This window comes from Gymnogyps californianus, chromosome 1 (genome assembly GCF_018139145.2).
Source record: "Gymnogyps californianus isolate 813 chromosome 1, ASM1813914v2, whole genome shotgun sequence".
NCBI classification, from domain to species: Eukaryota; Metazoa; Chordata; class Aves; order Accipitriformes; family Cathartidae; genus Gymnogyps; species Gymnogyps californianus.
Genome location: NC_059471.1, coordinates 146,664,368 through 146,677,740, shown reverse-complemented (window position 1 = coordinate 146,677,740; position 13,373 = coordinate 146,664,368). Strand labels below are relative to the sequence as shown.

Sequence of the window (13,373 nt, the reverse complement as noted above, 5' to 3'; positions counted from 1 at the left end):
GAATATTAATCCATAATTAATGTTGTTTCATAATTATTGTAACAATACTACATGTGTGTATACAGAGTAAATTAGATCATTGTTTCAAGGATTTTCAAACATAATATAATTTGTTTCAAATGCAGCATAGGATATTGTATGGAAATCTGTCTCTATGTAAATTGTTTTTAAAGCACTTCAGACCACCGAGTTCTTTTAGATGGAGGAATTCACGTGATAAAAATATTAAACTTCTGTTTGTCTGCAGATGGTTTCCTGAGAATTTTATAGCTGGATGTGATGTAGGGATGGTCTGGTAGGGTTTGCTCTGTGCATGGTTGAGTTCTGCATGTCAAACAAATGTTGTGAGTTTGTCTACAAAATCGCTTACTGTAAAACTGCACATTACAATGATAAACTTCTTTGTGTATAATACATTGTAGTAGACAGAGCTGCTATTGGGAAGAGAAACCTGTAGACAAGTTGAAATAAACACTTTTTCAGGCTTTGTCCATTTATGCTGTTTGCACGCTGAAGGTGTGCCCGGACTCACACTATACTGTGCCAAGATTCTGTTTTTCAAACATTGAATTACTACAAGTAATTCAGTCTTTTTTTTATATATTTTTCTCTTTCTTCATTTTGAGTTAAGACCAACAACAGTTTGTCATCTCTTTTTTTTTATTTGAAGTTATGCAATTGTTTTAGCAGTTTGCTTTGAAATCTTGAGTCACAACTGGCTTAAAAGATGCAAAATCAGCAGCAGTCTTTAAACACAAGCAAATTTCTACTTGTTCTTCTCATCTCATCAGCAATGGATTAAAGTAATAATGTCCTCATGTAATCAGTGGAGAATGAAGCATTTAACCTTTCTTTTATTTTTCTGTTTTTCAAGTAGGATGTCAAAACACTTTTTTTTCCATTTTCATGTTCAATACTGCGTTATGTCTGTTTGTGTATCAATGTGTGTGTATATATATATTTCTAAGTAATACCTTAGCCTGTCAGAGGCTGCTTGAAAGAGAAGTTTAAGTGAAGCTGTGAATGAATTTCCTCTGGCTTGCATTGAAGCCACACATATTGGCTATCTTGCTCATTAATTTTTCTTTTTTCTTTTGGACTAATTGGGTTTTTGGAGTTTGGTTTCAGTGTGTAATATACCACACACTTTACCACTCAAATTTCCTGTGGCCTTTTTTTTTTTAAGTGCTGTGGATGAGAATGAGGTTTACTTATAGGAAGTCAAATCTCCAGTGTTTACCTTCCTGTTCTTAAAGATACTGTAAATACACATTATTGCCATGTCAGTGTGAGTACATCTTAATTTTAAAGATGGATATTTTAAGAAAATATTAATAGCTTGCAAAATATCTTGGGTGTTTGCTATCTTAACTAAAATTTGACTGTAGGATTCAAAATTGAGATTTTTATTATTCACGTAAATCCAATTTAATTGTTGGTTTTCTTGTGGTTTTGTTTTTAGCTTATTTCCTGTGAATCATGTTTGAATGGTATCCTGAGTACAAATTATATACTTTTTGAAGGACTTGAAATATTGGAGTAATAATGAAACTTTATCCCTGGCCTGTTGGCCTGAAAACAAAAGTCAATTAAAAAAGCGTTTAAAGTGTTGCTCTCTCTAGTTTTTATTGATGTGTGTAGGCTTTTTCATATTGAGGAATGTAAAACTCATTAGATCAGTTAAATTGACTTTAACAAAAGGGAAAGCCATAATATGATGATTTTCGTCTGTGCTGGTTTTATTTTAACTGTCACTTTGATTAGATTTGCTTTCAGCAGGTTTAAGTGGTTGGTATGTGACAGTAGGAGTTCTTGGGGAGGATAGCTCTGCTGAATTGGTGGCAGCTTGTATGGAAGGAAAGCCTGTGATATTACCAGCTAATCTGGCACTGTGCTGGATCTGGTGATTGAGTTGAGAATAAAATTAAACAGCTACACACTAGCTTGTGAATTTGTTGTCCAACTTTATTAAATAGTATCCCTATTAAATAGGCATCTGTCTGTGGGAACCCCCTAACAAGGACTCTTATATCAAGTATCTGATTGAAAATTATTATTACACACCTGTGTTGTGTAGTAAAGTTCAACTGCAAATTAGCTGTGGATCATTCAGAGTTTAATTATCTGGTTCATTGGTTTAATAATCTTCCAATGTCTGTGGCTTGAGAATTACTCTCCCTTCCACAATCCATGCTACACCAATTTCCAGGGAAATAGGGAACAGTCTGTAAGCTCTGGCCTGCTGGAGGAAGATCTTCATATTTGGCAAGCTAGTGTAATTTGAAATGAAAGTCAACTCCATGCCACAAGTTGGTGGATGATTCCCTATCTTGTTGAAAAGGATGTTGGAGAAGCCAGGGGCATAGAAAAAACTGTTTGAAGAAATTTATAAATTTGAAAAAAAAAAAGAACCCTAGATTTGTAATAAATTGATACTATAATACCATTCCTACTGGGCTTCACAGTAGCTGAGAAAAGCAGCCAAATATAGGAGAAATTATCTCTAGTAGTTTGGTATGTCCTGTCTTCAACGTTTCTAACAGAGTGTATTTGCCATTTTCGCAGCATTCGCCAGGAACTGAGATAGCCAGAGATGAGGATTTTTGTTTTGTTTTTTGAGAACCTACACAAGAATTCCCTGCCAACCACAGTCTGTGGTTCAGTGACTTCCAGAGGCAGAAGCGATATCTTTGTATTGAACTGCACCTGGTGGGTTTCTGTATTCATTCCTGAACCCACCCAAACTCTCCATGAGTTGTTTTAGAGGATAAATGGAGCTCTGTGCTGCAACTGCATATATGAAGGACTATCACCTTTTTAGTTTTGAATCGCTACCATCTAGTTTCATTTGATGTGTCCTGCTTTTCGTGTAGGTGCAGTGGTGCACTGCTTACCATAAAAGCCTGAGTGATTAAAGGATCTTTATCACATCCCCAGTCTGAGGCCTATCAATCTACTTTTGTTCCTTACATGTGGAAAGTGTTCTACACCCTTTAGTCATCCTTGTTGCCATTTTTTGGAACTTCTGTGGGTTTTTTATGTTTTGTATGTGTGTAAGGATTAATCTACACACAAAACTTCCTGTGAAATCTCTGTGAGATGACCAGTCTATGAAAAGGCATCTGTTATAAAACTAAGGTTTTGTTCCGTAGTAGAAATGGTCAGCTCGGAGCCCATTATTGAGTATGTAAAATACAGGGTTTTTTTCATTTGCATCATGTTACGTTACCCCTATTAAATATCACTTGCTATTTTACTGCTTGTGTTCCTAATCTTATATAGTTCCTCTGTAATTCTTCAATTGGGCCCTTGTTGTTATCCTGAATAGCATCCTTGGTATGAGATACTCTCTGGTAAAGTTTTACTTCTGTATTCATCCCCTTTTTGAAATCAGGATGAAGGGTATATGTGAGCTCAAGCCCTTGCACGTCTTACTAACTCGTATCCTTTCATTCTTTTGAACCAGTTACCATACATGTGACAACCTTCTCTCTTACCCTCTGGCAGCTTAGTTTCTTTGAGCAGCTTTGATGAGTGACCTTGCTGGATGCTTTTAGGAGAACCAGGTTCTCTGTGAGCTGAAAGGCCTGTTTGCTTTTTTCTGTTGTTTTTTTGTTTGTTTGTTTGTTTGCTTGTTGGTTTTTTTGTTGTTTAGTTGTTTGATTGTTTGTTTGTTTACTACTACTGAGTCTGATAGGTCTCTGAGGTATGGCTTTCCTTTTCAAAAGCTGTGGCGACTCTTCCTCACTGCAACAGATTTCATACCTATTAATTCAGTTATTTAGAATAGTTCTTACTGCTTTGCCTTGTACAAACCATAGGGCTTACCTGGTCTGTAGTCCTCTACCTGACCCTAGAAGCTCTGTAAAACTTGACACAGAGTCAGGGACCTTCCAGTTCTGTGGAACTGAGGCAATTTGGATACCTTGGACAATAGATGAGCTCTGTGGTTACAAAACACCATCTGGCTGCTTCACCCTATTCAACCAATACTTTAATTCGTTGGACAGTCTGCCTTAGGTCAGTTAGGTGAACAAGGGTGCCATAAAGGCTTCCCCAACTATGAAAACAAATACAGAAAAGTAATGTAGCTGAGCTTTCTTCAGTGACCTTACCTTCTATCAGCCTTCTTGATTTTTTTCTTTTTATTTATTTTTTGTAATTTCTTTTTTGGCTGAAAAGCTTCCTGATTCTGGAGTTTGAAATAAGAGTTATATTAGGCTTGAGATACAGGGTCTGTCTCTCCCCTTTTCAGCCTCTACACATTTGCAAGTGGTTCCTCAGAGCCTGCAGTGTATTTATTTTTTGACTTGCCTGTTTGTGAGTTTTCATTGAAACTAGTATTCTTTTTCCCATTTGAACACTTTGAGAATTTTTCTTTCTTTCAGTAAACTTCTCTTACCTTGCTGTTTAGTGATGCTGATCTGTATTTTGCTTTAAATAACTTTGAAATAAGTGATACACGTTTTCCTTGCAATATATTACATTTTCTGTAATGCAGAAGAGTTTGTCCTCCTCTCTTTCACGGCAGGTATTTCATTAACTTAATTTTTGCATATCAAGAGACTTGGGAGATGAGGCAGAGATCTTAGTGCTTGTTTGGATTGGTTCAGCCAGTGCTCATGTGTGTAATTCTGTATTGGGTACACAGTCAGCAAGTTGTCAGAGTAGCATGTTTTTCTAAATAGTTAATTTTAAATTCATTAAATGACTGTTTTTGTTTTATAAATATTAAGTGATAATTCTACAAAAGGATATTTTTACTTTAGAATTCCTTCTGTTAATATAAAGAAGCTTAATGGGCGCATGTGTAACTGCAATTCAGAATGAGTTTAAGAACCCTGCAAAGAGCTTTGGCTGGCTAGTAAGTTAGTTTGAGAGGAGAATTCAGGTATTTTCCGGATGGGATCTCAACAGTTTTAACTCTGGCTTTATCAGTTAATAAAAGAGATTCGTGCTATGTGACAGTTATTCAATAAGGATTTGAAAATGGCTATAGGTCTTGCAGCACAAAAGGGCTACTGAGCTTCAATGTTTCTTGCATAGAAACTTGTATTTGACGGGTTGCTTCACTTGTGTTCTGTGTTGCATCCAAAACCGAAAAATTTTTTATGCTGCTTTTGTTGATACTAAATAGGATTGAAGGATGTGGTATCAGCTGACCAGGTCTGTAGTGATGTTGCCCTAAAAAAAACTTGTTGAATTTGTACAATTTTTGCAGTATAAGAAATTTGCAGAAAAATCAATTGCATTGGACATAAAGAATAAGTATTCAGATTAGATTTCTGAGATTGTTGGTTTTGAGCAGAAGTAAACCTATTCATATATGGAATCACTTACTAGATTTTTTTTTTTTAATGGCAATTCTAGGAATAGACATAAAATAAAAAGGAATAGCACTAATGAGTTGAATTTTAGAAACAGTCAAGAATTTGCCTTACCAAATACAGTTTCTTTGTCAGGCTGTTGTTCTCTTGCCCATCTTGAATGTGTTTCTAAAGCTAATGATTATTTTTAAAAGAAAAGGAAATTTAAGAGAATAATGGGTGAGGGGGAATTCTGTCTACTCTGAGGATAGGTAGTGGGTTGTCTGTCTCCGTGTAGCTAGAGCTTGTCATCAGGATAGGCACATATGTAGCTTGTATTTATGAAAAGTGATCAGTTCAGAGTCTCAGACACTCTGTAATATAAATATATGTATAAACTTCGAAAACAACACTAACAATCTGGGCAGCAGTGGCAGTTTTATATGTTCTGGCACATTGTCTGATATAATTTTCCAGATGAATCATCTATGGTCGTATATTAAAGACCAACACAGAGTCTGCTTTTATAAGCTGTGAACAGCAGATATAAACCTTATTTTTCCATTATACTTATTCAAGAGCACGAGCACAAACTAATGTATCTGTAACATTTAGTATACCTGTATTTAGGAAGGAAATGACAATATAAATGGTAATGCACAAACTCATAGTTGATTATTCAATCTAATTGTGGGTATATGAAGAGTGAAAGACTATAAAAAGACAGACTTGCCAGGGGCTTGCAATAACTCAATAAGGAGTAGAATATAGGTCTCTTCTCAGCTGATGTAGTGAATGTATTTTGTGGATCCTTTGCCTCATTTGCCCTTTCATGCTGTGTCACATAATTGTCAAGTACTCCATGAAGAAGCCTTCAAATGAAGACATGAGGTGAGGAGGACATCCTTTGGGGAAGGTTCTTTGAGTCGGTAATGGTAATGCCCTTTTGGTGGGTTGTGCAAGCCCCGCAAGACAGTTGAAGACTATCTGTTCTTTTTAGCTTTGCTGCAGGTGTGCTGAGAGTGCTAAACTCGCGTGGAGTAAGAGACTTGTTGCTTCTCTGAATGTCTGGAGTTAACTGGTCAGATAATCTGAAAACATAGATAGTGACAGAAGTAAAATGAACACCACAGATAATAAACACTATCTTTCTGTGGTGTTTTTATGTCCTAGTCCTGATTTTGGTATTAATCAGTTCCTGATGCCTTTAGCCGTATGATAGGTGCGTTAATAAAAGTTCAGAAGATTTGCATGTTCCTTTTTCTCAACCATTTTTGTTCCTGATTGTTCAAAGTTACTATTAATGAGTAATATTCAAATCTATTTAATTTGCTTTCAGTATTGAAGGCATTGGGAGATGGGTTAACAATAGGGAAAAAATAAAGAAGAAAGTTGAAGAAGGCAAAAATAACACATGGGATGGAAAGGAAGGCTGTAAATAGAGACAATATTTTCAAATGAGTTGCAAGAATAATCACAAAAGAAAACAGAAATATACTTATTAGTATAGGAAGACTTAAATATTACATAATAGGCACGCTGGAAGTAAGTACCACAGGCAAAACTATGAATAGAAACAAGAATGTAAATGATATTATGTAAATAAGAGAAAAATTACTCCTCTCTTGAACTTTGCATATGTAGTTTTTCTCTTGTGGCTGTCTAGACCCAGATATACACTTTTTCTTGGTTTTGTTTGAAAAAATGTTCTTCCCACCTGAGTAGGTCAGCTGATAGCTAAGATGTAAACACGTAATGGCAAACAGATTTTAAATTGCTACACATTTCTGGAGAACGTAGCTTTGAACTATATAGAAAAGGAAGAAATTTTAGATATCTGTGATGTAGTATTTGGGAGAGGCATTTTGAGGTATTACTTAGACCAAATCCAGGAAAGCTGACTCACACCAAAGCCGAGAAGAGAGCTGAAAGAGCTCGTATATAAAGGACATGATTGTGGAATTCTTTTTAGGATGCCAGAAAGTCTTGTGAAACTCAGCTGTATATAATTTACTGAAGAATTTATCATGTTTAGTTAAAAACATCGGTTGCATAAATCAAAGCTTTTAATAAAATCCGTATAAAGCCTAGTTATAAGCTTAAAAGTGAATCATACTTCATTCTGAAATAGTGGTGAGTTTGATACCGAGACTTAAAATGAACCTAAACATAATGCAAAACACCAATCATATTAAAATGAGCTGCTCTGCTGTCAGAACAAGTGATCAAAGGTATTCGTGTGTGAACTGTTGCTAAGAAGCTGTTAGAAAGGAGTAAAGATGTCTTAAGTATTCAACACCTGATTTCTTGATAAATATATTAAAAGAAAAAAAACCAACACCACCTCAGTCATTAAATGTTTTCTACCGTGTCTTCTAACGGTGTGCAGAATTTACTGAAATGAATTTTATTCCTGTAATACTCTCCTAGGGCTCATTGAACTCAGTCTTTATAGCAACATACAGAAGTCTGGCATAGTTTTAGCGTGCTGTGTGATAACAAGGCTTTGGTTTGGATATCAGTGCAGAAACTTTAGAAAAATGTTTCAGTTTCCAGATCGGAAGTTTGATTTTAATGTAATACCAGCTTTGTCAGGTTCAGAAGAATAATTATTTTCTGGAAGTCCTATGTACAGGGTATATTTTCCTACTTATGTATTACTTTCATTTTTTTCTTTCAAGAGATGTTTATTAGATTGCAAATTGGGAAATTTATACTCACTATAAAACTTTCTTATCAAATGTACAGATCTTGAAGCTCAAATTTGTCATTGTAAAGGAATGCTTTCAAGTTCAGTGAGAGACTTCTTTGCAAGTAGCATTTTGCATTAGTTATTTTGTTTTTATGTGCTATTCATAGCCCCTTTGCATTTCATTACTGTAGCTACAATTTGTAGGTCATTAAGAGAGTAAAATACAGATTCATCAAAAGAAGGAACAAAAACTGTTCTGAAACTTCCTTAAGCTCCTCTAAGAAGTTGGGCGGATGTCCAAGAAATGCAGAGGGGTTTTTTTTCCATGAAGATTTGTCTTTTGGGGGAGAATATACCCACAAAAACTTAACTTCAGAGCAGACCTTTTGAACTAGTAAATTGTTGTCTAGGTTGAAGAAAATTCTCATAATTTGTGCTCAGTTTGATGGGATTTTGGGAGGCAACACTGAAACAAGAGAACAGTGTTTACTTCAATTTTAATGGATTTTATTAGCAACTTTTCCCCTTCATCTTCTATATGTGGAAACTACAAAGTACTGATTAGGTAGATATAGATTTGTACAATTAATCTTTCTTCAATGGCATTTTTTTTTTTTTTTAGAATGAAACTAGATCAAACCTGCCTGGATGAAAAAATTTCTCACTCAGGAGGCAACTCTTATGTTAACAACATCTTGCGTTTTAAAAATACGTTGTATTTCACCAGTCTGAATCTCTGCGGAAGTTCAGAGAGCAATAACAGAGCAAATGATGGAAAGTTAGGTGATGAGAGAAGATAAGCGTAGATAAAAACATGAAATGTCATTTAATACTCATTTCCTTTTTCTTTAGAGAGTTCATTAGCTGGCAAGGAAATACTGAAATTCTTAGCAAGAAGCAGAATTTTCATCGCCTAATGGTGAACTGTAGAATTTATTTGAATTTTGCAACCTGGACAGATCTTGTAGCAAGGGTTGGGTTTTGTATGTATTGGTGTAAGAAAACTAACTACCAAGGTATTATGTGATTAAAAATCAAATGAATGCAGTTAGTGATATATGATTATAAATAAACTTCTTTTTATAGTGATGTAGTATTATCTCTGGAGTATGAAATGGGATGTTTCAGTTTGTTCATGCAAATCAGGTTTAACTGTGCCATAGCTCTATTGTGCATCTTGACTTCTGGGTTTATGCCTGGAAGGAATTTCTGAAGTAAAAGTACTTCCTATTGTTTTGTGTGAGTTCAAAGGTAAAGGGCAAGGATGAATGTTAAAATAATTACCTTAGTAAATATTTTGTTTTCATGCCAAGAGGATTTTGAAAGCATAGGAGCGTAGTGTGCGAGTCTTAGACTTCAGATCACTATGGCTGAAGCTGCAGATTCTCATACTAAATACAAGCATTTTTGCATAGATACGAAAACCTCGTTTTTAAGTTAGTTGTAGACATTTGTGAAGCTTAAGAGTAATGTCTTGCTTCTCTACTGAACATTGTATTAACCTTTATCCACCATACTAAAAGTGGAGGATTTGATACATGCCTTCCAAGTAGTAGAGTTTATTCCAAATTCAGTTAAGTATTTCTATGCACAGCTGTGGTAGAGACCAAGAGGTGGGCTGTGTTGCTTTTTCTACAGCATCTTTTAAAACATAGCATTTATAAAGTAGCCCGCCTGGCTTTGCTTTCAGCGTGAATGATAAGCAGGAAAGCATTTAAAAAAAACCCAAGAGTGCCTGGGGCATAGCTTTTGTCTTCCCACAAGAGGGGAAAGACATAGTGTACTCATTTGAAAAAAATGAATATACAATAAATATGGAAAGAGGCCTGTGAGATAGAGAAAACCAAAACATAGAAGACTTCTGTACTACTTGTGTCTGTCTGTGGGTGAATTAAAAGATGTTAATCTCTAAAGGGAAAGGGTTTGAATGTATGTTTTCTTTGACATAGGGTTTTTGCATGTGAATAACTTGACTTTTGATATAAAAATAAATTGTTTCATTAAGAAGCTAAATGGTTTCTTTACAGGTAAAGAGATTTTAAGTAGAGGTAAACTGTTTTGGAACATAAATCACTTGTTAGACAGTTCTCTAGCCTTCCTTCTTGCCTCCCCCACGCTAACAAAAAAAAAAAAAAAAAAAAAAAGCTGCCCAGAAATCACCAGGTAGGATAATTCTTAAATTGATTTGGAGAATATTTAACAGATTTGTTGTCTTTGTCTGATTTATGAATTGTGCTGCTTAGTGTTCAAATCATATGCTGTCCTGAAAAGGTTTTCAGTCTATTACAGTGGCATCATGTAATTACACTGAAGCACATGATGATAGTGTTTAAGCCTTAGGATGCCTTTCAGGGAAGCAGTGCAAATAATTATCTGTGCATCAGTGCAGACCTAAAAAAAAAAAAAAAAAAAAAAATCAATACTGCTTGGTGGCTGAGTTTTGCGTATTCCAATTAATGATTTTAGATTTGACTTAAAGTTCTGAAATTGTTTGGAAGTAGGCCATCTCATGCTGAGATGAAGCATCAGGCCATTTTAAATTAGATACCGAGCATGCTCATATCAAGAACCCACTTTTTTAGATTTTGCAGCGTGTGTCTCAGTTCCCTGTTAGTAGAGCTGTCATTCAACTGAAGTAGAGGAGAGCACAGCATGCCCTTTTGTCATCTTTCTATCAGTGCACATATGATTTCTCTTGGAACTGGAAACTTGAGATGTGAGACAAGCCTTGCTGTTAGATCACCAGTGTTTTTGGTGAGTCAAAATTCATCTCTTTCCTTTCTAATGCCTTTAGATATCTCAGATAAAACTCAGCTTCATACTTGTCTCTATTCTCTAATAATGGTACCTATTTGAAATGTCTCTACCGTTGCTCATGTCAGTAAAATAATTCTGGTATGTATGTATTAATTTCTTTACTGGAGAAGAATTGCTTTTTGAACAGGAATGCTAGGCTGTTTCGCTCAGAAGTCCAAAAAATGGGCATATATCTTTTTTCTTCTGACTTCAAATTAGCTAACTATTCTAAATATAGCAACAGTTCTTCAACCGTCACTTCTCAGTCATTTTTCATTTTCTTTATGTTCTTAGTAAATTTGTTTAAAACCTAGATTGTTCTGTGTATCTCGTATTTTAGAGGGAGTTTGAGTAGTCTTGCAAAAGAGAATTTTTTTTATGTAAGACAATGCTGAAGGATATTTACAGTACTTGGTTTCAACACAAATTGCTAAACACGGTAAGTTAAGTGTTGTCATCTGTTAGTTTTGCTGATAGATATGCATGTATTTCCTTCTTTAACCAGCTAAGAAATAGAAAAAGACATCTCCTAGTTCTTTGTTATGACTGAGATTTTGCACTTTGGTAGGATATAATAGGAATTTCTGAACAAATTTATAGTCTTTATGGTAGCTAAAGTGAATGTTTGATACAGCTTAACGTTTAATTAACTTTTACTTAACCGTGGGAAGGCAGGACTTATGATTCAAAACACTATCAAAGCTTAGTTCATGCACTTGATTTAAAATCTTACTTTCCTCCAAGAGCATCTGCAAAATATGACTTTTAAATTCTTTAATGCAATGCATTTAACTTGTAGCAAAAAGTCAGTTGACAATATATTTTTAAATATAACCCCCAATCAAAACTGGGGTTGTAAAAAACAGTGAGTGAATTGATAAACTCTGACACCACCCACCTCCCTCCCAAAAAAGTTGGTTCCTAATTGCACTTACCTCCCAGTGAATAAACATGATTTAATATCATGATTGAACCTCATGTGTGTTTTAAGGTTTCAGTTGTGACATACTAGAGTTACTTCCTAAAATACAGTTAATCACTGGATTGAGATTGGAGGTATTAATTATAAAACATACACATATATTTTTGTGTTGAGAGGGTTGTTTGTTTTTACAAGCAGATACTCTTTATACTGTTGTGACTGTGCATATATATGCCAAATAGTCTTCTGGATAAAAGATTTGAATTACAATGGGACAAACTGCTTGTCAGTGAATTCACTGAGCCTGACAAAAGAGATTCTTGCTAAACATAACCTCTGTTATGATTCCGATTGACCTGATTCATAGGAGTAAAATCAATAAACCCGTAAGCTTCATCGTTGCCTTGACAGTCTCAGTTGGAAGGGAGACAGGATGGAGAGTGTTGTGTGTGAATCTTGAGTACTTCAGCGTTAGTTTGCTTGACCCCCTGATACAGGGTTCTCAGGGGAAATTATCTAAATGAGTGTAATAGTTAAGATTTTTGTTAAAGCCTGAGGATAATGCATTTAATGGAGGCCTTGCTGTGGCAAAGGGCTGTCATAACCCATCAGAAAACCTGCACTTTGGCTGCCAAAACAGAATTCTAGCATGCAGCTCTGACAAACAATGAAAGAGAGACAGCGAGGGGTAACTGCAAACCTGTGTTGTGCAAAATATATTACTATACTGACTTGTTATCTTCAAAGTACATTATTTCTAATACTAAGTTTTTGCTCTTATGACTAGAATATGTCGTTTCATAATGGTTGTGCCTTCAGGTGCCATGAGCTGTGTGTCTCAGATCTGGAAAATGCTACGAAGCTATACAGATTTGCCATAGGACAGTTTCCAGATGAACAGCAAACCTAGAAAACTTAAGACCTTTTAGGAAGGGAACAAAGAGATGAAAAAGGTAAAGACTTGCATTAGTGGCTGCAGAGCAGGCAATGGGAATGGTAATATAAGAACAACAGAATTATAAAAGCTAAACATGTGCAAAGAAAGCAGCATGTAGCTGTTTTTGCATGCTCACAGTGATAAAGGAACACTGCCAAAATGTGGATTGCTGAAGAAGTTTGAACTTTAGTATGATTCTACTGAGATATCCTTTTGAAATAACTAAGATTAAAAGTATAAAAATTACAGGTTTTGTAAGGAAACAATTGTTAGTCTCAAGGAAAGCAGAAATTTGCAAGTGTTAAACATTTCAAGTTATTTTTATAACCTTGATCTTGTCTATTTTACTTCAGAATAATGTTTATCCTTTCCTTTGAAGTAAATGCTGACTCTGGTTAGTTTTCCAATAAGAGGAATTCTTACATTATAGTTATAAAGGTTAACTGAAGTTTTACAGGCAAGATACTGTCTACTCTGCAGTGCTATTCTTGTCTATACCCATTTTATTTAGCATATAAGTCCACTTCAGGTCATGAGTAGCATGCAGAAAAATTTGCCTTGTGTTTATGATCTTAATGGTGATTGCACATAAATAGGTGAATTTGAGATCTCCGAGAACCTGACACGCATATATTACCTTTTGTTTTGCTGTAATTTTACTTCGTGTTAGTTTTGTTAATTTCTTTATGTGTCTGTATGTGTGTGGGTATATAGACACAC

At 35.1% G+C, this 13,373-nt stretch overlaps 2 protein-coding genes across 4 annotated transcripts in view; both read left to right on the top strand.

The window, feature by feature from the left end:
* LOC127017421 (pleckstrin homology domain-containing family A member 5-like) overlaps positions 1 to 2,593 on the top strand; it is a 54,455-nt gene extending 51,862 nt beyond the window's left edge. The window contains exon 4 of the mRNA XM_050898505.1: positions 2,566 to 2,593. Within this exon, the coding sequence (XP_050754462.1) occupies positions 2,566 to 2,587 (22 nt within the window). The 3' untranslated portion in view covers positions 2,588 to 2,593. The remainder of the gene's footprint in view (positions 1 to 2,565) is intronic.
* Positions 1 to 13,373, top strand: part of PLEKHA5 (pleckstrin homology domain containing A5) — a 171,618-nt gene that overhangs the window by 51,815 nt on the left and 106,430 nt on the right. The gene's annotated exons all lie outside the window — the stretch shown is intronic.